Source organism: Maylandia zebra, linkage group LG14 (assembly GCF_041146795.1).
Source record: "Maylandia zebra isolate NMK-2024a linkage group LG14, Mzebra_GT3a, whole genome shotgun sequence".
NCBI lineage: Eukaryota > Metazoa > Chordata > Actinopteri > Cichliformes > Cichlidae > Maylandia > Maylandia zebra.
The window spans coordinates 36,376,945-36,401,769 of NC_135180.1; the positions used below are offsets into that span (position 1 = coordinate 36,376,945).

Genomic DNA, 24,825 nt, shown 5'->3' on the forward strand with positions numbered 1-24,825 from the left:
AAATGGTTCCCTAGAAGTTATGCAAGCTCTCTCCAGAGTCTGTAAGAATCATTTCACCACAACAGTGTCTGTCTGCAGGTTGTGGTCTGCCCTCTGCTGCTCTGCATGAAAGTTTTACTACACCTCTGTCTCACAACTCAAGCAGGCGTGTTTGGTAAAGAGCAGATATCTCTGAATTATAGTCTATCATAACTACTGGCGTCTGTTTGATGCTCCCATAAACATTTAGGAGGTTGATGGATGTTACTACTTTCACCAGAAACAGAGAACTATAACATAATTACATAACATTATTAAAACACAACATAATTATAATATAGTCTCGTATCTAATAGTTTGTAATCTTTTTGGATGGATAGTATTATATGGACATAAATGGGTTTTAAAAAAATAATTCTTCAGCCCATGGCCACGCCCACTGTGTGCAGCCAACCACACACAAATAATGGATATGTGCCTGCTGATCTGACATCACAAGACAGCCATCTTCACAGACCCCAGAGTTTCCCACAGTCTATGAACTGAAGAGCATCGTTGAGAGCAATTCAAAGAGGCTCTTTGTGGCTTCACAAATCAATAGCCTGGTCTTAGGCCCCGGAGGAAGTAGTTTTCGTCTGAGGATTGATTCGTTTAAACATCTGAGAACTGAGCACCTCACTCCCCAACACCTCCCTTAAACTGTGAAGCTTCAGGATGGAGGACGTGCAGTGAGGTATGGGGAAACAAGGGGACAAAGGAGGTCATAGACAAAGAAGGTGGGATGGTGATTCCTCAGCAGGTGATGACTGATTGAACACAGAACACAGATTCTCCTTGGTGTTAATGTGATGGTGCTTCAAAGTGAAAATTTATCCTGAAATCAGCAAACATATGCTAGATAAATGGATCGTTTCACATAAGACTCTTAAGAGATACCTGAAGGTCTTGAAACACTGTCATCGAAGGTTTGGGCGTGGACGGAACAATTTATTAAGGAAATAAAAATGATTAATCGCAGATCACCATAACAGTACAGTGGACAAATAATGTTAAATGTATTTATTTAATGAAATCACGCTTCAGTTGGTGTAACATGTGCTCCAGCTGATATTTAGAAGTAGACCATTAATTAATTAGAGCTATTTAACGTAAATAAACACAGGTTGGGGTGAAAGAAGCCAAACAAAAAAGCCAAAATCCTACAAGAGCATTTTGTACTATGTAGAAAGGATAAAATAAACTATGAGAAATGTCAGAGAGATTTATTTGATATGTACATAAAGTGTAGTAGGAGTGATCTTCTATGTGTATGTTTTTAAGCAATGATGCCGTTGTCTCAGGTCATGTGCACCGACTCTCACTTGGACTACTGACCCAACTCAGGGCTTTATAGGTCACCATGTGACCTGATCACAACGTTCCCTCTTAAACTTTTAAAGAAAAGACTCAAAACCTCTTATTTTTCTAGCAGCAGGTGATAACTCAGCATAAACTAAAACACACAGCAATTTGTGTTTATAAATGACAATCATTCAAACATCCCCTAATTGGACCTGAAGTTTACCTTGATGAGGGTGGTGCATTTGTAGCTGAGGCGGCGTATGTTTGGATCCCAGCCCTCCAGCGCCCAATCAGATCCCTTCCTGTTTATTTTCATTGCCATGGTTACCACATTAACACCTGCATACTGCTCATCTACAGAAAATCCTTCATGTTTAAAAAAAAAAAAAATCTTTTTCAAGCCAGATTTGACAAACGACTGCTGATCGGGACTTTTCCAAAGTAGAGTAATAAAAAAAATATGTACATAAAAATTCCTTTTTCCATGTCGTCTTCCAGATTCAACAGTTGCTTTATTCCACGGTCGAAGTAAAAATGTCCTGCTCCTGAATTATTTCCCCCAACTGTCTGTTTTTCCTCCTCACATAAGAACCTAAAAAATGTATTCCACTGACTGAGTAAATCATGCCTCCTCTCCTGTTTAGTTTGGTTACACCTTTGCAGACTGGATAAAAGTCAGAGTGTGTCTGACGAGACAAACATTCACAGAAGAGATGGGTGGCGTATTATTCAATGTATTTGCTTGTTCTGTTGGTTCGCCCCATTTGTGCCTCTGCAGCAGGGGAACGCTGTCAGGGCTCATTAGCTGATCAGAAAAGAAGACAAGTTCAGCACAAGTGCACAGTTTAGCCCTACTAACCCAACCGGCTGTTCAAATCATGCAAACCTTTTGTAGTAGAGTGTAACAGTGAACGATTTGGAGCTGGAAAGGAGTGTGTGTGTGTGTGTGTGTGTGTGTGTGCGTGTGTGTGTGTGTGTGTGTGTGTGTGTGTGTGTGTGTGTGTGTGTGTGTGTGTGTGTGTGTGTGTGTGTGTGAGAGTGTCTGTGTGTGTGTGTGTTTTCACCTGCTGTAAAATGACCATGGCCCTGGTTTTTATCCTTATGGTTGGACATCAGCAGTCACCTGTAGACTCTAATGAAGAGAGTGAGAAATAGATTCGTTTATTCAGAGTTTGCTATAAATACATGAAAAATGATAATGATTCAGATCATCTCACAGTGAACTCATCATTATGTATATCATTATGAATTATAAGGTTTTGGGTCTGATGTATAATTAGAAACAAACAGAATAGACAAACTGTATTGAAATAAATAGAGACTAATACAACCTCAACTAATTTGTCAACATGGCGGCAGGTTGTAAAGTAGTGCCCGAACATCTGAGAAACTACAATGTTATAAGCTGCCATACTGATTAATTATAGAAAGTGCAGAGGCCTTGAAAATTACTTGTTCCCATTTTCAAATACTCACTCAACAAAGTGATTAATAAAACACTTTTATTAATCATGTATCAGTAAAACAGACGTTCACTGATAGAAACCTTTATAAAGGGCTCCAAGGGGAAAATAACTACTTACAAATGGCACAAAAATGCCACATGAAACTTTGCCAAAGTTCATTAAGAGAGCCTAATGAAAACTGGCAGTGCATTCTACGGTCAGATGAACCCAGAATAAATGAATCTGGGTCAAATGAGGTCCAGAATGTCTGGCACAGATGAGCTTGGGACCATCACTGTGCAAAAACATGGGAGAGTGAGTGCTGGTATGAGTGCAAAAAAACAACAACACACAGCAGAGGCACCTGAACAGTATTCTGTTACAGTAAACAGGATAACTGGGTTTGTTCTTTTCAGGTCACTCGCATGCAAACAGTGTTTATGCATGTGTATCTGTGTGCATGGGAATTAGTGTTAATAAATTATTCAGGCTCCTCTTGATGAAGCTTCAGGCTGATCCTTTGACTTTTTGACGTATGACAGCTGCAACACCTCAACCTCATTAGACGCTTTGTTTGGGTTTCTCTTTGAACCGCAGCACAGCTTGAGTTACACCAGAGCTCTGAACAGAGCCTGGTTCAACCTTTAAGACCGCCATTATATCAAATCTAAATGTTCTCCGGTGAGTCAGGTGTGCAGTGCACTTCAGACAGGATGTTGTTTGATTTGCCTTCTTTTCATTCACTTCAAAAGTTTCCTTAATTTACATCACAAACATTTAACATCTTTTACCAAACTACCTCTAATTGTCTAATTTTAACTTTGTAGTAATCAGTGGTTTTTCTATTATGGTGTTATTATGGTATAGAAAATGTCTTCAGTTTTATTCTTTATTTTGTTTATTTTTATAGAGCTGGGAGGAGGTTTTTGGATTGGTACGTCTACATAAGTGACTAAAATATTGTCACCTTAAACTGAAGCAACAAATTCCTGTCTGAAAACTGAACTTAAACAAACAAATTAAAAACTAATGAAAGGTACAAAACTTTAATACCTATGACCTCAAGAAAATTAAACAAATAAATAATATTGTAATATTTTCAAAAATAAGCAGGTAAAGCCATGAAATCTTTAGCACTTTTGAAAGAAAACATTACTGTAATAATTGTCCAAGTATAAAATAAATGCTTTTTGAATAAAAACTGTTATCAGATAAGTCTAGAGGAATAAACAGAAAGCAGGAATAATACAGCCAGTGTCAGCCAGACTACAGGGTGTAAATTGAAAAAGAATTTAATTCCAGCTCGATGTCTATTGTTGCATTTAACTTCTTTTGTCCTTTGTTTCTCGAGTCTCTCTCCCTCACTGACCTTTGCTAATTCTTCCGGGACTTTAAAGGTCACAAAAATGGTCTAATAATAACAACAGAGAGAATTACCATCACATACATGTCATACAAACACATGAAATGTCTCTCTCTCTCTCTCTCACACACACACACACACACACACACACACACACACACACACACACACACACACACACACACACACACACACACTATCAATATTTCAGCATCTAATTACCCCAGCAGGGGGCTGGGACAAAGGTTGTGTGCAGTCATGCCGTGTATGTCTGCACGTATCAGATTTTATACCTGTACATTAATACACAGTAGCCAAAAAAAACCTCACAGTGTAAGTGAAACATCCTCCAACGGTGAGGCAATGTTTAGACGGACAGAAACAAAATGATAAGGGAAGAAAGAAAAGCAGTGATAGGAGTGACTGTAAAAAAGAAGAAAAGGATGTAAATGGAGAAAAAACTTGGAGTAAATAAAGGGAAATGTGAAAGAAGAACGAAGGATGAAAAGCAGGAAAAAGAGTCAAACAGAGAGAGAGCAAATATTCACAGATAATTAAAAATAGGAGGACAGGTTAGGCTGTAGGAGAGGGTGAATAAAGAAACACCTCTCTCTAAACTAGCTGCAAAAGTATGCAAGCTACACAAGAGAGGCTACCTCCATGTTTAAATGATTTATCACAGCTTGTGTCCTTCTAGCAGGGCCTTCGAGAGAGGACATTTGAAACAACTACAAACGTGTTTTGAGCTGCAAACACGATGTGAGCATATCAGTATTTTATATCATATCAGTTCTGAAAGTAAATTCTGGTTTACAGCCTTTTTAGCAATACTTCCTGCCAGTGCAGGGGTTAGTTTCCACCTCACTTCCAGTAGTTACTTTATCTAGTGAATGTTTAGTGTCTGTTTTTGCTGTTAAAGAATGAGGAATGTTACAGGATAAAGCACATGCCCGCCCCTCCCTGACCCTGATTCTGCTGAAGGTTTCTTCCTGTTAAAAGGGAGTTTTTCCTTCCCACTGTCACCGAGTGCTTGCTTGCACCGAGTGACTGTTTTTCTCTCTGTTACTGTAGGTTCTTTACCTGACAATATAAAATGCTTTGAGGTGACTGCTGTTGTGTTTTGGTGCTATATAAATAACTCTGAATTGAACTGAATTTGACTTCATGCAGCTTTAATTCTTTTAAATACCAAAGAATTGCACTAAGAACTGAAACCACTAAACCCTGACTCGTCTCTCTCCTCATGACAGTGTGGAAGCTGGATTTTTGGTTTTAGAAGACTTTGACACAGCTGTGCTTTAGAGAGCGGTGCTATTGTCACCTAAACCTTATCAGCCTGAATAACCAGAGCGTGCTAACAGTCTGTGGACCTAAATCTAATTCCTGCTTGCCCTTCATGACCTACTGATAGGCCTGAGGGAGGTACTGCATACCCCCCACTGAGTCAGGCACACTGGCTAAATTAAAACCCTTTAATTGGACAGCTGTGAACTAATATGGTCCAAAAGGCAATCGGTTTTGGGTAGCTTTCCAGGACAGACCCACTTGAGAGAGACTGGACATTTTAGTTACTGTGACAAAAAACAAACAAACAAACAAACAAAAAGCTTCCATTTACATAATTTAAATGAAAGATAATAATTTAAATGAAAAACTGTAGACCACATGATCAATGCGAAGTCTCCATCCTGCATAGTTTCTGTGTTTATTAAATTAGATATATGAAAATTTAAGCATTTGTAATGCATCCCACGCAAACATGCCTTTTGCATCACATTTGGTTTAACACATTTAGCTGCTGTGTATGCATAAAAAAACAACAAAATTCATGTGACTCATGTAATTTAGGACAACCTCGATGGGTGTTTGCCGGAGCTCTGCAGGCCTCATTTCTCCTCAAGAATAGCGTTTACAAAAGTGGCATGACGCAGCCAGAACCACAGAAACTCTCAAGATGCATTTTGTGTAATGCAGAAAAAAACTAATCAAGTCGAGAGCATTTATAGAGCACCTTTTAAAGCAACAAATGCTGAGCGATGCCGACGGTCTAAACACATAAATGCATGTATAACACATAATAAATCAACCACTGCCAGCTAATCAAGATCAAATTTAAAACAAAGTCAAACTTGCATTTTTAAAGTATTAAAAGTAGTGGCCTGTTCCTAAGCTTAAGGGTGGCAACTGAAAAACCAAAATCCTCCTTTATTTTAAATCTGGATGCAGGAACCAGGAGCATCTGGTCAGATCTAAGCAAACTGGTTGGGACACGAAAGTAAACAAGTCCCACCAAGTTATGAAGGAGCCAATTATTAAGAATATATTCCCTATATTTTTGACAGTGTCCTGCCATTTAGTAAACCAGAGGAGCGAGCTTCAGCTCAACTTTATGTACTCATTAAGCAACTTTCTTTATTCCCCCTGATGAGATAGTGTCACCAAAGAGCCCATTTTACTAAGACAACCCCCCCCCCCCCCCCCCCCCCCCCCCCCCCACTAATTTATTTATGGATTAATAAAGTATTCTGATTCTGATGATTCTGATGAAACCAGAATAAATACCAAATATACACTGAACTCTACTTTAAATATTTCAGTTGTTTCTGCATGCCTGCAGACTGTACTATATGAAAAACACATCTCTTACAGTGACAGTATCACATGTCATGTCTTCAGCTTGATTCTTTGCCTCCAGAAAGACAAAAAGAAGTCAAATAATTCAGCTGATGCTGTTGTTGCTCATATTAGCTGGTTGTGCTGAAACATTAGTGTCAACATGACCTTTAGGCAATGCCCAGTTCAGGAAATATGCATTGTAATGTGCAAATTAAAGATAAAAGTATAAAAGCTTGTGAGTACCCAGGGAGGGAGCAGGAGTAGCAAACCTGCAGCACTTTATGCTCAACATTTAAAGATACTGCAGGTTTGATACATGCAAACAGTGTGATCAGTAAGAATTGAAGGAGGAGTGTTAAAAAGGAACCAGAGATTAATCATGTGCAGCTGAACAAAGTATCAAACAAAAAAACAAGGGCCAAAAGAGAGAGACCTTTTTACTGACACCGATCCCACAAAATAACGTGTTTACATTTGAAATACGATGTCCCGAAACAAGTCACACTTCAGCCAAATATCATTCATATGCTGAATTTTCCAGTGTTTAAATTTGAGGGAAAATTGTTCTGAGAGGCAGATGTTCAAACATGTTCTATTTTTTTGGTCTATTTTCTGTATAATAAAAGTGGTTTCTGTCATGCATTTAATATTATTATTATTAAACAGCCTGATATGATACCAGTGCAAAAAGCAAATAGCATTAAAGACGCAGACTAACATCCCTGCTTATGTTTACATGATTTCTGAACAACTGCTGTTTGATGAATACTGCAATGCTGAATTTGCACGGGTATTTTGTCTGTGTGATTACTGCATCGATATAATTCAACATGTTGTAAACTTGTTAAATAGTTCTCTTAATATTTTAAGAAATAAATAAAGACATGCCACCTGGAACACCATGTGGGAACACATGGTGATCCCTTAAATCTCACACACACACACACACACACACACACACACACACACACACACACACACACACACACACACACACACACACACACACACAGATTTAGGAGATTATGAATAAAGCCAGTATGCCTCTGTAAGCCTCACCAGTTTGCGTGATCTGAACACTTCTTGCCTCTTCTGTTTCACTCTCCGTCTCCTGTTGATCCACTGCTGGTCTCGTTTCAGACGTCCTGTGTGGTGGATGGAAGGATGAAGAAAAGGAAAAAAGACTGAAACTGTTGTTAATTCCACAGTGTGACACTTTTTTTGTCCTTTCCACACCTTTTCTCGTATATATGCTTATTTCCAGTCTCTAACTTTCTCAGTTTCTTTCTCTCTTTCTTCTTCTGTTTGCTTCCAGTGTTAAACTCTCATACATGACTAATTCTCTTCTTCCTACATCTGTTTTTGCACATTCTCTCACTCTTCCTCTGTGAAGTCATATAGAGGTATAAGAATGGCTCCCTTCTCCTCCCTTCCTCCCTCCCTTTCTTGCCGGTATTAAGAGTGACACGGCAAGCTGCTCATTCACTGCCACTGATCCCTGTTTCCCTGTGTGAGAGAGACAGAGTTAGTGGGGGGTGATGTGGTTCAACATAGAGGAGGTTGTAATTAGACACAACATACACACACACACACACGTCGGGCAGAGAGAGAGAAAATGTTGCAACAGTTGCATCAATGCAGACAAAAGAAAATCGTTGCATGCACTACTTTCATAAATAGGCTGCAGTAAAAGTCTATTTCTGTCCTTACGGGCACAGTCTATACTGATGTGATCTCCTAAGGGCTGATTATTGGACCCCAACATTATGCCCATTTAAAGGACCAAAAAGCAGTAAGAGTACACATTTTTACCACTTGTAGATTTTATTGTGCAGTATCAGGAGAAAGTCTATGTTCTCCTAACATAAACTGGGCTTTCTCCAGATGCACTTGTTTCCTCGTACAGTCCAGAGACATGCATGTTCGGTTAATTAGCAGTTTTCTTTGGGCTGTAGTTCCACATGTGATATTTGAGTGGCCAGCAAGACAAGAAAAGTTCTATCCATTTCCAATTTTCTGCAACAATAACAATACTTAACAGAATTAATGAGACTCATGTAACGAACTCTAAAATATCCACTTTCAGTACTACTCTCCAAAAGGCACAAAGCACAAGGGTCCAACTAAGTGCCTCACACACAGGATTCACTTTGAGCACCTTAACGATCCAGTGATAAGCTGTTAAAAGTACAATAAGAGAGAGCAGCAAAATGGTTTGATCAGTCAGAAGATCAGCCAAAAACATGTACTGAGTTTATATCAAGCTAATCTTTAAGTTTAAAAGTTTCAGGAGCAGTACAGATTACTTCTGAATAAAACGTGAGAAAGCAACTAAGATGCATGCATCTCCCCATATTTTTAGGAAATGTCATCTTGTTAATCGGTATGATGATTAAGTACATGATTAAATCTCTTCAAGCACATTTCATTTGATATTACTAGTGAAGAGAATCCTTCTTCAGGGAAAGGAAATATGTGATCTTCTCTCTTTGAGTTACAAGTTGAACAGCTGTGAGTGAGCACCTGAGAATAAGAGCACTATTAGTTACATTTAATTAAACACATATGCTATAGCTCAACATTTTATTTGCCAGTATGTACCATTGTTTTCCAGCTCTGTTATATATTAGAATATTAGAGCTTATGAATATTTATGATTCACAACAATTTGAAAATGTAATCCAAAAATCTCATCTAATTATTATGTGTGATCTGAGTTTATTTTTGCATTGTTAGTGTGTTAGTGGTGTTATTTTCTTTGTCTAAGTGCATTTAATTAGACTGCAGTATACTTATATGCAGTATTTAAAAAATAACTATACTACACTTCTTTAAACATACCATTTAGATGATCAACTTTGTGACAAAAACTATACTTTCACTATTTTAAACAATTTGCTTGACTATTTATATGAAATTAATATTTTTTTGAAAAACTGACCTGGACAGGCTTTCCACATTGCTGTTTACGGTCCTCTAGTGGCCACAGTTAGAAACTGCAACATACTAAATAAAGATATGATAGCAAATTAAAGCATCGGAGAAGGTCTTTCACACTCATTATGCATATAATAGGGAGAAAAACAATTTTTAAAATAATTTTTAATATTTTTTTTACTAGGACTGAGGGTCATGCCACTGATGTAGTCAAACTCAAATATACGCAACAGGCATATTCCTGCATCCTGTAAGATGTTTTTGGAAATTGTGCAAGATTTAAATTTTTGAAGGACAAAGCAAGAGGTGGGTACTAAAAGATGTTTTGGTAAAAATTTGAGTTATTCTTGACACGAGCCGTCGAGAGCATGACGTCAGTACGTCGTCGCTGGGCGGGGCGGGGTCGTGTTGTTGTTGCTGTTGTGCTGAACGTGAAGCCTCTTTAAACGCACGATTCGCGCTTATTTAAAACCTCAGATAATACCATCATCATCTTCATCTCCGTAACGGGCTCCTGAGTCTAACTGTTTTTCCCCTCGCCTTTTTATCCTGAGTCAGGATGGGAAGCTGTTTAACTGTGGGGCCAAACGAAGCGTTGGTGGTCTCCGGTAGGTGTTTCCCGTCGTGTTGATGGAGCGAGCTAGCGGGGATGGGGAGAAAGTAGCTAATAGTATTAGCTGGCAAACTAAACCAGGTTTGGCATTCGGTTTTTAAAATAAGTGCAGAGCGAGCCAGTGCTTTTAGAGCACACAGTTACTGTGTAAAGTGAATAAATTAGCGGTCGTGTGGTTTCAGAGCTTAAAAGCTGCGACGCTGATCAGGCGGTGCGTTAGCAGTGATTTGGATCATGTGATTGAAAGGCATCGGCGTCTCAACGCAGATATGTGAATAGGTCAGGTTTTTATGTTTTATTGATAACAAGTGTGATTTATTAATAAGCGGATTTGAAAATCAACAAAGTGCATTCACTCAAGTATTGTACTTGAGCAGAAATTTTCCCTACTTGAGTATTTCCATTTGGTGCTACTTATTTCACAGCTAATGGAGAACGGTATGTCTACATTTATGTCACAATAACGGGTTAATTTTAATATTTTACAAGCTCTAAACACATCGTTAAAGATGAAATCATTGGCTTCCAACCAATCTAATGAAGTAGCCGAGAACTTTTACTTTTACTGCATTTTAAGGCTATTTTTATGTACTTCTTCTCAAGTAGATTTTTCCATGGAGGATTTTTACTTAAGTAAATGATGTGAATACATCTTCTACCACCGTTAATGAGCATGGTGTAGCTAAAAGTAACAGGTTTAGTCATCCTGAACCAATTCTAGCCCTTTTAATGACTATAATTAATTGGTAGAGATATCAGAAAAAAAGACCCCCCCATGTACATCAGAGTATACCAGTGTAAAATAACTCAACGGTATAATCTGAAGAACATACAACCTTTCTAAATTCACACAATTAGATTAGAGTACTAAAAAGTCATATTGATAGAAATCTTCTCTTAGAGGAAAAGACACATTGAAGGGCATTAGATAAATATTCATTTTCTTAACTGCACATCTGGTTGGAGTCATGGCTGAGTGGAGCCGACATTGGGTGAGAGGTGGGGTAGGCAATTTACCAGGCCATCACAGGGCTTAACGCACAGAGACAGAAATCATTCACCCTTAGATCTACACCTACAGCCAGTTTGGTGTCGCAATTTACACCCACTTACATTAATTAATAAATATATGAAATAAACATTATATAAGAGGCTGGGTGGGGTGGACCCTGTCCCAGCAGCTCATAGGGCGAGAGGCGGGGTACACGCTGGATAGGTCGCAAATCTGTCGCAGGCAGATTGGAAAGCCACGGTTGCCAAAATTGGTTCCTGGGAAATAGAAAATAAATAAATTATTCGGTAACTCTCTGAAATCTCAACTTTAATTATTCAAGAACCCGATGTATTTATTATGGCCTTTGTTTGAGAACAACAGCTGGATAACGTTTCCCCATAGTGTTTCTCCCCTTTGGCTTTTACACATGCTGTGTTTATTATCCAAACCTGTTTTTACTGGCAGGTTTTGAACAAGCCCTCTACTTAAAGTAATGTGAACAATAATGATTATAGTGGTAAAACACTTTTCTAAAACAATGCTAAAAAGGCTTAACAGGGACCTAATAAGCTCAGCGCATATCTTTGGACTGCATCATTTAATGTTATAGTCAAAGAATTTCTGAAGAGTCCTGATGGCGCTGTCCTCTTTCCGCAGGTGGTTGCTGCGGCTCTGATATCAAAACCTACGTCGTAGGAGGATGGTCCTGGGCTTGGTGGCTCATCTCAGACGCCCAAAGGTGACAGTGTGCTAGAAGCAATGATGTAAATGTTATCTTGAAATATAATATGGACCAAGCTTTCTAATTAGACCACAGCGAAAAAGATTAACCACAAGAAAGTCAATTGCATTATCTGAAGGCCATCAAAAGGCAAAGTGAGGAATGGAAGCTGTTCTCCCACACTTTGTCTCATATTACACACAGTGTGTTTCCAGTCACATTATATACAAACATTTCCTCTTACATGACTGGGGTAGTGTTACTGAGAACTAAATGTATTCTGCTCTCTTAATGTGCAGTGTGCTAAGTGCATATCTCACATAAATGTTTTGTGAGTTGTCATAGATAAAATGTTTTATTGCAGGATTTATATTTTACACAGAACTGAATGGTCAGCAAACCCTTTGTGAAATGCTTAATCCCATCATTTTAACTTTAGCTTTGGCTAAAGTTGTTATACTCATAATTCAAGTCATAATTGAATAACTGAATCCTAATAGTTCACTTTTGTTAACAAACAAAAGTGATCTGTGAGTAGGGAATTGCCTTAAAGTGCAAAGAAGCTGGTTTTTGTTCTCTGGTAAGAGACATCGGTTTCTAGTCACAAGTAGATGCAGTGCTTCAGCTCTGTGTTGAGCAGTGTCTGAATAAACTATGAATGGAAGTTAACAAAACACAGCTGCATGTGGACAGTGTAAACAAACTCTTTGGCAAACAAGTGCTTCACACAACCATCGGACAGGTGTGTTGAAATGTGAAACTAAGCAGGGTGGATCCATCCCCAACGTACTGATTCTTCAATACAATTCAATTCAGTTTTATTTACAGCCACGTGAAAAAGAAAGTACAGCCTTAATGCCTACATAGGAATTAACAGGGTAAGTAGCAGCCAGGCGCTGCAAATTCAGTGCGCTTGATTAATTGATCATCAGCAAGTGTGAGCACATCTGTAAAAGCGGGAGTTTTGGCATTGTAGTGGTCAGGATCATTCAGGTGTGTGTATCAACAAATCATTAACACAGTGTTAATACAATCTCCCCAGGAGTGGGTATCCCACCTGATTCACCGCACCTTGCAATGCTCTGAAAAGCTGCAACACCCCCCCACCCCACACCAAGTGTTGTTCTCTCTAAAAAGAGCATGGCAGCACAGCCTAGGTTTGTAAAGCTGCATCTAAACAAACTAAAAGACTTCTGGAGCATTATCCTCTGAACAGATGAGACCAAATAGAGATGTTTTGCCATAATGCACGGCACCACGCTTGAAGAAAACCAAACGGAATATCAATACAATGCTTTACCCCAGCTGTTAAGCATGGTGGTGGGGGTGTGGCAGTTTAGCCACCGTGCAGTCATTGAGTCAACCATTAACTCCTCTGTTTACCAAAGTGTATGTGAGTCAAATATGAGGCCATTTGTCTGACAGCTAAAGCTTTGAGTCGTGGTACAAGACAATGATTGATATGCACGTCAGCAAATCTACAACAGAATGGCTGAAAAAGAAAACAAAGTGTTGCAGTGACCCAAAGTTCAGACCTCCACCTGACTCAAGTGCTGTGGTAAGGACTTATGTATTTAAACACATATCTGCAAATGTCAATGAAGTGAGGCAAACTTGTATAGACGAGTAGACTAAAATTCGTCCTCTATGATGAAAGAGACGGATAATCATACAGAAAGTGATTACTTCAAGTTATTGCTGCTAACGGTGGTTATACGAAATACTGACCTGGGGTGTACTTACCGCAATCAGAATCAGAATACTTTAATGATACCTAAAGAAATTATATGGTTACAGTTGCTCCAAGACAAAAACAGTAACACACTGAACTAAATTATAATACAATATATTCCAAAGTTTACAAAATATAAGAAATGGCTCTAATATATACACAAAGCTCAATTATAAATATCCAGAATATCACAGAGGTGACATTTTGTTGTTATTTGTTATTTTCACTGTAGAGGATGTGCAATTATCAAGGGTGTAACTATTGCGCTGTGTACTGTGCATTAGATGGATGAGTTGTACAGCCAGAGGCAGGAATGATTTCCTGTGTTGTTCAGTGGTGCATTATGGGTAATCTCAGTCTCTCATTGAGCGTGCTCCTGTGACTGGCCAGCATGTTATGGAGTGGGTGGGAGGTATTGTCCAGCTTTGTCCTTATCTTGGACAACATCCGCCTCTCAGACACCGCCTTAAGGGAGTCCAGCTCCATCCCCACAACATTACTGGCCTTGCAGATCAGTTTATTGAATCTGTTGGCATCTCAACCTGATACCCCAGCATGCAATAGCAGGGAGGATGGCGCTGGCCACAACAGACACAAAAAAACCCCTGAGCATTATTCAACAGATGTTAAAAACCTCAGCCGCCTCAGAAAATAGAGACGACTTTGGCCTTTCCTGTAGAGTGCAGTTTATTATCTATGTGTACTCCAAGGTATTTGTAGCCCTTACAATGTGCACATCGACCCCCAGGACTGAAACAGGGGTCACAGGTTTCCTGTTGAATGAACTGGAAAAGTCGAAAAACATGACGCTCACAGTGCTTGCCGGTTGGTCTAGTTTGGTGTAGACATGATTAAGCAGGGAGATGATGGCGTCCTCAGCTCTGAGGCGGGGCTGGTAAGCGAACTGAAGGGGATCCTGATGTGGTCTGACTGTAACAGGCTGCACACAGAAACTTGCACTGCACTGCAGAGAATCATGTAAAAAGTGTCTTTTCATAAGACTTTGACGAAAGGTCTCCTCAATGCCAGATAGAGACACTCAGCAGTCAGATGATCCCCTATAAATAAAGACTTGAAGATGGCGTAGAGGAAGAGCTCCGAACCGGAAGAGACTTTCACAACCATCTGCTGTGACTGGCTGGGTCAAAAAAAGTTTGCTATAGTTTTGTTTTTGTTTTTTAAATAAATTTTCATGTACCACGATTATACCGTCCAGGACATTTTAAATCTCTTTTGCAAGAGTGTCTTACACAAATTGTTATATGCACAGTAGACACACACATAACTATAAAGAATGAGGTATAGACTCAGGGTTTTCCTTCTGCATTTTGGGATCTTTCAAGGAAAAGATGCAGGAATTTATCAGTTTTCAGTAGTTTTGCTAATTTTGGTTTCTTTTACTCCACTAAGGGATTTTGTGTTTGTCAAATGTTCAGTAATAACAGGTAAATCTATGGATTTCTGTTAAATAACACAACACATACTGCCTTTTACTGAGTGAGGAATGATTGTGCTCAAGCCCAAACTTACTGCCCAGAGGCCCATTTGAAGGCAGGAATACTCTTAGTGTTAAATATTTAAAGGTTCCACCTGTTGCTCTATTGTTTCAGAGTCTTGAGGCGGGACTGGGCTGCCTAATAACTGTGCCTGTGTTTGTTGCTGTAGGCTAAGCCTGGAGATAATGACTCTGCAGCCAAGATGTGAGGATGTGGAGACAGCAGAAGGAGTAGCTATCACTGTCACAGGGGTGGCTCAGGTAAGACCAGATCCCAGCGTCTTCTCTGTGAACGCTGACACAAACACTTACACTTACTCACTCAAGCCGAGCCTATTTGTCAAACATCATCTGTTATCAAAAGTGTCGTGTTCTGCTGCAGTGCTTTCTGATGTTTTCTGAAATGTGGCCCTATAATCTAATGGTGTAATTCCAAAGAAAAATCAATCAGTGCTTCCTAACAGACTGCCTCATAATCAGCAGTCTTATTTATTTATTTAGTAAAATGACTTTAACATACTTGATGAACCCCTTTAGCCACAAAAACGATTGTTTTGTTCAGGAATGCAAGGGAATAACTGTAATTTGGCATCTCCATTAAAAAATAAAGTGTGCCTTATTATTTTTGTCCAGCGTTTTTGGAAATAATTCAATTATAATTTAGCATGAAAAATATAATGATCAAAGAGCTTGCATATATTGGTTAGTTAGCCATTAGAGAAAAAAATATTTTGGTAATTATCAATACTGTTAATTTAGGACTGCTGTGGCATGAACCTTGGACTGGGTGATGGTCTAGCAAATGTGTTAAGTACTGTACATAAAGGTGGGCACACTCAGAGCATCACAGTCTGTCTATAACAAAACTGCACTTCTGATCATTCACAGAAGAAAACATCAAAAAAGGCATTTTGGATCAAATTTACAGTCGTATCATAGGTTCCTGGTCAAAACAGCATATAAAAGCATGAAAAGGTGTTGTTGTATTTTTATCTACATTTTCTTAACAGGCTCATCTTCTAGCCAAACAACGTTGGTGTTAGCACATTCATTTTCAAAATTCTTGACTTAAATTAAATGAACTTTGCTTGATTGTTTAAAATTGCACTGATGGCACTCTGAGCCCATGTGCCATGATTGCTTCTCAGTGTAGAAAGCTTGCTGTGTAAACACACTGTAAGTGTGTCTCCTTCAGGTGAAAGTCATGACGGAGCAGGACCTGCTGGCAGTGGCTTGTGAGCAGTTTCTGGGTAAATCAGTAATGGAAATCAAAGGTGTGCTGCTGCAGACTCTGGAGGGACATCTGCGCTCCATTCTAGGTGTGAACAGTTAACACTAATCACAACAGTAACACTACACATATATAGATTTTATTTCAAACAATATCATAGTTATTTTATTAATTTATAGTTTTAGCGTTCTTGGTTTACAAGTCCAGAATAGCTCCTCGTGCATGTATACAACAGAGGAAAAGAAGCAAAGTATTAAATTGATTATTGATTAGTTCCTGACTTTACTATACAAGTTAGCCTTAGTTTGCCTTTTATGTGTTATACATATTGTGTTAGCTTTTCTGTTTGAGGTCTGAATTAGAGAAGAAAAGTAATATATAAGTTCTGTATAAGTACTCGAGATGCACCAGCTTATTCAATGTGAAATATTATTTCCACAAGGAAAGACATTATTAAACTTTACAGTTTCCCTCAGTCTGCAGAAAGTTAAAGAATCTTCTGCTGCTGGAAACCTTTACCACCTTTACCTGACATACCAAACAAAGCAGGTGGTGCAGATTTATGTACTTTACATTTTCCAGTTTATAACTTCTCTGGAGACTTGAACTCTTTTCTATTTTCCTCATAATGGATTTGATCCTTTGGCTGCACATACTGAGGCTGCTAGCTTGTGGCTGTTTCTGAGCTCTGGATAGCTTTAGCTTTAGCACTTTTCCTTCTTTCAAATGTTAAGCTGGGCGAGAGTGATTTTAAATGTGTGATTGGAGTTGTTGTTTACCAGGGTTTCTGGGGTGGGCCTCCAGACTTTTTTTTTGTCTTGACTCACAATGAGTAGCTTCCACACTAATAACATTAAAATTACTGTGTGAATTTGATTGTGATTTTGAGCATTTGCCTCCGTTCGTTTCAGCATGTGCACAGACTTGGATTCAGACATATGTGAGGCTGACTGAGAACACTGGCAGTCGTCAGACTGTGGTCTACTGACCGGTCGATCTCTGATTAGTACCAGCAGCTCTGTGCTGACCATTTATGCTACTTGAGTTCAAGGGGTGATGCATTTCTCTGACAAATTTCTGATGCGGTGACGTGAAATAAAAAAATTAATTTGGATCAAAAATAAAGCTGCCCCGCATCGAGCTGCTGGTAGTTTGTTAAAAGTGAATTGCAGGCTAAATGATGTTGAACGATGTGTCTCTTTTGCAGGTACTCTGACAGTGGAGCAGATCTATCAGGACAGGGATCAGTTTGCTAAACTGGTGAGAGACGTAGCAGCTCCTGACGTCGGCAGGATGGGCATCGAGATTCTGAGCTTTACCATTAAGGTGAGTTAAAGGAAAATGAAACGAGTAATATAACAGAAGAAGTCAAATAAAAACAAGAATATTAAGTATTCATGTAAGTATATAACTACTTAAACCATGTAAGTGCCGTTGGTGCTCTCCATTTTGCCTCAGTGTGGATGTGCAAGAGAGATGATGCAGAGTATCAAAACTTTAGCTTTAAGCCACATTTCTTCAGTCAGAAGAAATGCGACACTGTGACGGCGACACGTGGGACAGACAGTCGTTCAAACATTAATCAGCAGCCTTCCCATCTTTCTTTTTAGACTGTAGTTTTGTAATATTACTGAAACTGAAAAAGGTCTTTCTCTGAGCTGTTGATGCTGCTGGTTATTAGAGTAGTCAATCCTAATGAGTTTAACTGGTTTTTATAATTGACTGGACTCACCCTGTGGAGTTCACTGTTGCTCATTAGAACTAATTGAAGTGTGTGGTGTGGACAGAGCGGCTGAGGTTAGTGCTCTGCTGAAACCCAAAGTCCATTTCTGTAACATCTTTTAGTCCATGTCAGGATTTCTGTAACACGTCAGATTCTGGACTTTAAAATATGATTGAATGTTACATGTAGAAATGAGGCTGTTTGAGTGCCACCCTATCATCTGCTTTCTTTGCACCCACAAAGGCCCAGCATTTTTTAATCTGTATGTTCTGTTTTATTTTGGCTTCGTAACCTTGTTAATCACATGAAAGATGTTGATATACGCCACACCCAGTTTAATGTTACGTGTCCTGTGGTTCTGTGTTTTCAAAGGATGTGTATGATAAACTGGACTACCTGAGCTCCCTTGGAAAGACCCAGATTGCAGCTGTCCAGAGGGATGCAGACATCGGTGTGGCCGAGGCAGAGAGGGATGCTGGGATACGGGTAAGAAAATCTAGCAAGCTTGAAATTGATTCTTCCGTGCACAGAGACCAGCTGTTCACAGCTGTTTCTTTATTATCACCTTAGGAAGCCGAATGCAAGAAGGAGATGATGGATGTTAAATTCAAGGCTGACACCAAGATGGCTGACTCCAAACGAGAACTGGAGCTGCAGAAAGCTTCATTCAACCAAGAAGTCAATGCTAGGGTCGGTACTGAATGTTTCGTTTGCACTTACAGGTTGTCTGTGTACAGTTCAAATAAAAATACTTGTTATTATACTGTATTATACACTGCTTTAACCAAACTTATGGCTGTTCCCAAAAAGTGCCAGTCTGTATTAAATCACATGGTGTGTAAACAATTTACCTGAAATCTGCAGTTAGAGTGATTAAAATCAGAAAAACAACATGTGCTCTTTTGATCTGAAGTAATGTATTAAATTAAAACTTCAAAATGTGCACGTGTCAACACAAACAGAAACTGTTGCCTCAGATGTAAATGCCTTAGACCACCTCTGTGTTGATGTTTTCAGAAAGCAGAGGCCCAGCTGGCATACGAGCTGCAGGCTGCCAAAGAGCAGCAAAAGATCCGGCTGGAGGAGATTGAGATCCAAGTGGTGCAGCGGAAGAAGGAGATTACAATTGAGGAGAAGGAGATTGACCGGACAGACAAGGAGCTCATTGCCACTGTAAAGAGGCCTGCTGAGGCCGAGGCCTATAAAATGCAGCAGCTGGCTGAGGGCGAGAAGTGAGTGAAAAGACATTCAGTCAGATTTAGGAATGCGTAGAAATGGCAAGATCCCCAAGAATGTACCACAGCTCTCGTCAGACATGATTAGCAGCACATTACCTCCCTGATGTAAAATATATATTTATTTTGTTGGTTTAATCCCTGCAGAATCCTACAAAACAAACACCTGGAAAGTTTGGACTAAGGAAGCATGAACGATATATTTCCATATATGTTTTTCCTTATTGAAGTGAAATGTATTGTGTAATTTCCAGGTGTTCTGTATGAAAAGGTCTGTGCATGTCTAATTGTACTGATTTGCAAAAAGCTGATATTCCTGTGCATCCACCCGTAGAAGCAGAGCAAAAGAGATTTGAAATTTATCGTGTGCTGCTGTGGGCTTTATTTGAGAAAGGAAAGCTGTAAAAACTATCCCACCATCCAAAACTTGTGCATGAAGACAGATTAACATATGACACATCACTAAGAAGCAAATTGTCTCAAAAAAGTTGCATCCTACCCACTCAGGAAGTGATTTTGATAACAGCAAATATAACTTTAATGTTTCCCTGCTTCAGGCTGAAGAAAGTGCTGATTGCCCAGGCTGAGGCCGAGAAGATCAAAAAGGTCGGTGAGGCGGAGGCTAGCTCGATTGAAGCGGTGGGAAAGGCCGAGGCTGAGAAGATGAGACTGAAGGCTGAGGCCTACGAGCAGTACGGAGATGCAGCTAAGACAGCTCTGGTCCTCGAGGCCCTGCCTAAGGTAACACACAGATATGTGCTCATACAGCTCAGGCAAAGGAAGAGAAGAACTTGGATGTCATTTTACAAGCATCACCCGGCCCGAGGTTGATGAATTGGAAGCATTTTTCTTTTTATGTCCACGTGAATTTAAGCACAAGTTTTTCATCACTTCAGTTTCATCACGTTTTGGTTGCTTTTAACGATTTGGCACAAATGTTATTACTAAGAATTCAACAATGGGTGATCGCAAAGAACCATAACCCCAGTCTATTAAAAAAATCCATCTGTACTGCTTCCAGCACTGCTGTCAACCTCAGCCATCTGCAGAAAGCAAACATCGACTTCTGTTGGATTTCCCCTCCTGCGCCAAACTCACTTAACTTTCATTTGGAGGATTGTTTTGTGCTAGCATGCTAGCTGATATTTCTGTTTGCTTTTGTAAATTCACAGAGTTATGCATTTTGAATCGATCCCCCAGAGTGAGACTGTCGGTGCTCAGATCTGCTGTAAGGTCTTGAAGCGTCTGAGGGGAAGACATTCAGGAGAAACAACCTGAACTGTGGCAGGTGCCATGCAGTGCTTTGGCCACACAAACACACTTTAAGCTCACCTCCCATCAGATTTCTCTCCCTTTGACTTTGAGTACTCATTTCCCCCAAAATTCAATTCAATTCAATTTTATTTATATAGCGCCAAATCACAACATAAGTCGCCTCAAGGCGCTTCATAGATACAGAGAAAAACCCAACAATCATATGACCCCCTATGAGCAAGCACTTTGGCAACAGTGGGAAGGAAAAACTCCCTTTTAACAGGAAGAAACCTCCGGCAGAACCAGGCTCAGGAAGGGGCGGGGCCATCTGCTGCGACCGGTTGGGGTGAGAGAAGGAAGACAGGATAAAAGACATGCTGTGGAAGAGAGACAGAGGTTAATAACAGATATGATTCAATGCAGAGAGGTCTGTTAATACATAGTGAGTGACAAAGGTGACTGGAAAGGGAAAAACTCAATGCATCATGGGAATCCCCGGCAGCCTACGTCTATTGCAGCATAACTAAGGGAGGATTCAGGGTCACCTGGTCCAGCCCTAACTATATGCTTTAGCAAAAAGGAAAGTTTGAAGCCTAATCTTGAAAGTAGAGATAGTGTCTGTCTCCTGAATCCAAACTGGAAGCTGGTTCCACAGAAGAGGGGCCTGAAAACTGAAGGCTCTGCCTCCCATTCTACTTTTAAATACTCTAGGAACAAAAAGTATGAAATGCAAGCCATTTTTGGCACACTTGGAGAAATTTGTCAGAGGCAGAAGTGCAGATTCCCAAAATCTTATGATCTCACATTCTCTGGCAACAAGCCTGCTGTCCCATGGCAGTTAGCAAAAAGTCCAGAAATGGTGGACCAAATTCAAAACAATCGGCCTTCCAGCTGATTTAAGTTTAATGGACCTGGAAAAGTGTTGATATTTGATTAGGTATGGGTTATTTAATGTATAATGAAGCTTTGGCCATGTCGAAACCTTCAACAGAACAAAAAGTTGGTATTTTTCTTTAGGCTAGTCTAACATGTCACATAAAACACCAGAGCTGGATTATTTCCATCTTACTGTAAATGCTTAACAATGTCTTTGCAGATTGCTTCCAAAGTGGCGGCGCCCTTAGCCAGGACGAATGAAATTGTCATTCTGAGTGGCGAGGGCAGCCGCGTGACAGGCGAGTTGAACCGCCTTTTGGCCGAACTTCCTGTGTCGGTCAACGCTCTCACTGGAGTGGATTTGTCGAAGGTAACATCTTTATATCATTTTATATATGATGCGTTCCTGTTAACCTTTGTGATTCAGCGTGTTGGATTTAAGTTTTTGTTTCCAGTGTGAACCTAAAGGACGCTGAAACCAGCGAGGTTGTACTTCAGTTAAGCCTTACAAATAATCTGTTCGATTTTTTTGCAGATCCCTCTGCTGCAGAAGGTGACCGGCTCAGCTTAAGCCTGAAAACCGAAGACTCCACATGACTCCAGTCTCTGTTGTATGCACTCTCATAGACTGCCTTTAATACACTTGAAGATTTTTGTTGTTTTATACGTATACTCTGTATACCAAGTGAATTTTGGAAACCTCTGGTGCCTTACTTTATACAGGACCAGAAAATCTGCATGCACTGCTGCTCATTCAAAGATTTTGATTTTAGTTTAAAACTTGAATATTTTGTGATGGATTTTTATTTGTTGTGTTTGAATTGTATTTATTGGCCGGCTTGTATAAAACACAATTGAACAAGAGAGCTGATATTAGACTGAAAGATGAGGCAGATTATATTTGTTATTTATTATATCATAACACCTACTCTTTGGTAATTATACACTGAGGCCAGTTTGTACATTCTTTATGTTTCAGCCCTTTTGTTAATTTATATACCTCTGTTATGCGACACATCTGTATTCCACAGATAATTTCAATCTTTTGTTTCTCCAGTGTGTTTCATGTTGTCATTTTTACCAGTGAAACACTGTTTATGTCTCAGAAGTTGAGACAAAGGTGCTCTCAGTCTCAAAAGAAGCCCTGTTGATTTTTTTCAAATCTCCACCTTCAGTCCTTTGCAGACTTTTTGTCTGCTCCCCTCTGAATGAAGTTTTTCTCTCCGCGTCTGTTGATATCAAGCATGACACATTTTAACATAATTTATATGCTGACAGGGAAACGGGTAGCAAATTCTTGTGTTAATGTGGTTAGTGTGTAATGTGTATGACTTTTTTGATTTTTAATATATATATATATATACATACATATATATACACTTATAAATATATATACAGTGGGTTTTTATGTAAAATGTAGCTGCTGGCTTGGCCTTGATGAAAAGTAGAAAAATGTGGCTGGTGAAATTACAGAGAAATTGTGAAAGTAACCGGTTTAGAGAACCCAACATGTTTATATTGCGTAAAATGTGAGGCAATCGAATAGATTTAGAACATGAAAGGCCAAACAGTGATGCCAAATAGAACAGACTGACTTGATTTTTAGTGTATCAGAAGGAGGGATTGTGCATCTGAGGACCAATGTTTAATTTGACACTACAGTTACCTATAGATGCTAAGCCATGTTTAACAGAGTGTCAACAAACCAAACGTTCACATTTCAGAGAGACACTCTTCTCTGTTCAGCGTTTCTACATATCTGCAATTTCTGAACTGTGGCATCAGATATGAAGTGATATTCTAGCGGGGTACACTGGATAATCAAACTTATCATAAACAATGTTATATCTGTTAAAATTTGTAATTGTCACAGAGCTTTCTAGTTTGGAAGTGTAATCCACTGCCGCTGCTCACAGAATCCGTCCATTTAGCAAAACGTGCAAATGGTTTCTGCATTTCTATCCACTCTCGTGTTTCCAGACGACCTGACTGCAACCTGGCAGGGATGTTTAGTTTGTGTAGTTATTAGGGAAGAAGCGGTCAGTCTGGGAGAATTTATAGAAGACTGTTATTCTTGTTGTTGATGCTTTTATGTGTGTGTGAGTCTCTCATCTTCACTTTCTTCATGCCCTGTTTGTCTCAAATGTTCATATGTTCGTGTATGCTCCTGCTGCATGTCATCCATCTGTATACAATAGAATCTGCTCACTCTCAAACTGTCATTCTAATAAATCAAACTGCCATGATTTATTTCTTTATTTTCTCTCCTTTAAATTAAAGCAGAAGTGTTAAAAGGCAGGAATGTACAAGTTGAGTATACAATATACTCTTTTGTTACAGCAGTGAACATAATTTTAGTAGTAGTTAATAGTAAATATAAAGGAAAACATTTAAAAGTCAACTAAACAAACAATTGTAAAAAAACAAACAAACAACAACAACCAAAAAACAGATGTTTCCCTGGCAAGATGGTGCAGTGGTTAGCACCATCACCTCACAACAAGAAGGTCCATGGATCAAATAGCCTTCTCTCTTCCTGTAGTCCAACGATGAGGTTAGGCTAATTTCTGATTCTAAACTGGCCACCAATTTAGAATCATAAAGTAACTTAAAATAACCTTATCTGAGTTTGTTTGAAGCTTTAAACTCAAATCTTTCTCAGTTGTTTCCTGTTTTACTTCTCACCAGAGTAATTGTGCAGTAGTATTCTGTTTTTCATCAGTTTTATTTTCTATGTGATTTTTAATTGTATATTAGTAAATTCAGTTAAGTTTCTGTTATTTCCCCGGAGGGATCAGTTGGTTTGAGTTTTGATTAGTTTTAGTGTGAATTTAATTTTTTTTCTTCAAAATATTAGTGGTGCCAGATACTATTATTTTAATAATGTGCTTATCTAAACCTCCTAAATCTTACAAATTCTTGTCACACAGTCATCCCAGTCAGGTTAACCGTCTGCATTAATGTCTCTTCGGTCTGCTTGTGCTGGAAAATTTGACAAACCACAAAACCATTTTTTATCTGTTTTTCATTTATTTATTTATTTTTTCGTTTGATTGAATTTTTAGTTCCGTTGGCCAAAATGTTTTTTTACACTAAGTGTTACTTTTTAGTTTAATTCACTATATAAAAAAAAACTTGCTTTTTGTGGAAGTTTTTTTTCATGCCACCACTTCAGAAAATCCAAATCATGCCAGGTGATAAATACGTGACCAACTGTTAACATTTGTCCCAAACTGCTGCTGCGTCCGCCTAAATATAAGGCTGACAGGA

General features: G+C 39.1%; 2 protein-coding genes across 4 annotated transcripts in view; one reads left to right on the forward strand and one right to left on the reverse strand.

The window, feature by feature from the left end:
* Positions 1–8,167, reverse strand: part of myo7aa (myosin VIIAa) — a 59,200-nt gene extending 51,033 nt beyond the window's left edge. Inside the window, exons 1-2 of one of the 2 annotated variants that reach the window (XM_076873459.1) lie at positions 7,804–8,167; positions 2,385–2,452 (exon numbers count right to left, since the gene is read on the reverse strand). In XM_076873459.1, coding sequence (XP_076729574.1) covers positions 2,385–2,402 — 18 coding nt within the window. In that variant the 5' untranslated portion in view covers positions 2,403–2,452; positions 7,804–8,167. Of the gene's footprint in view, positions 1–1,543; positions 1,986–2,384; positions 2,453–7,803 lie in introns of those variants that run through there. The other variant, XM_076873455.1, reaches the window with a different exon arrangement.
* A 1,901-nt stretch (positions 8,168–10,068) lies between these two features.
* On the forward strand, positions 10,069–23,801 carry LOC101484592 (flotillin-2). Of its 2 annotated transcripts, none has more exons than XM_004575513.3 (11): positions 10,069–10,289; positions 11,946–12,027; positions 15,407–15,497; positions 16,432–16,555; positions 17,675–17,793; positions 18,563–18,676; positions 18,761–18,880; positions 19,208–19,422; positions 19,983–20,166; positions 21,776–21,925; positions 22,091–23,801. In XM_004575513.3, the coding sequence occupies exons 1-11, from the start codon at positions 10,241–10,243 to the stop codon at positions 22,124–22,126; spliced, it is 1,284 nt and encodes a 427-aa protein (XP_004575570.1). In that variant the 5' UTR covers positions 10,069–10,240; the 3' UTR covers positions 22,127–23,801. The 2 variants fall into 2 exon arrangements, with proteins under 2 accessions (XP_004575570.1, XP_004575572.1); XM_004575515.5 differs by lacking the exon at positions 10,069–10,289 and adding an exon at positions 10,432–10,573.
* Positions 23,802–24,825: the final 1,024 nt, after the last annotated feature.

Excerpts from the sequence above, each read along its gene's own strand:
- LOC101484592 (XM_004575513.3), top strand. The coding sequence starts at position 10,241 with ATGGGAAGCTGTTTAACTGTGGGGCCAAACGAAGCGTTGGTGGTCTCC. Across the intron at positions 15,498-16,431 it reads CTGTCACAGGGGTGGCTCAG|GTGAAAGTCATGACGGAGCA; the intron begins GTAAGACCAGAT and ends TGTCTCCTTCAG. Across the intron at positions 16,556-17,674 it reads ACATCTGCGCTCCATTCTAG|GTACTCTGACAGTGGAGCAG; the intron begins GTGTGAACAGTT and ends TCTCTTTTGCAG.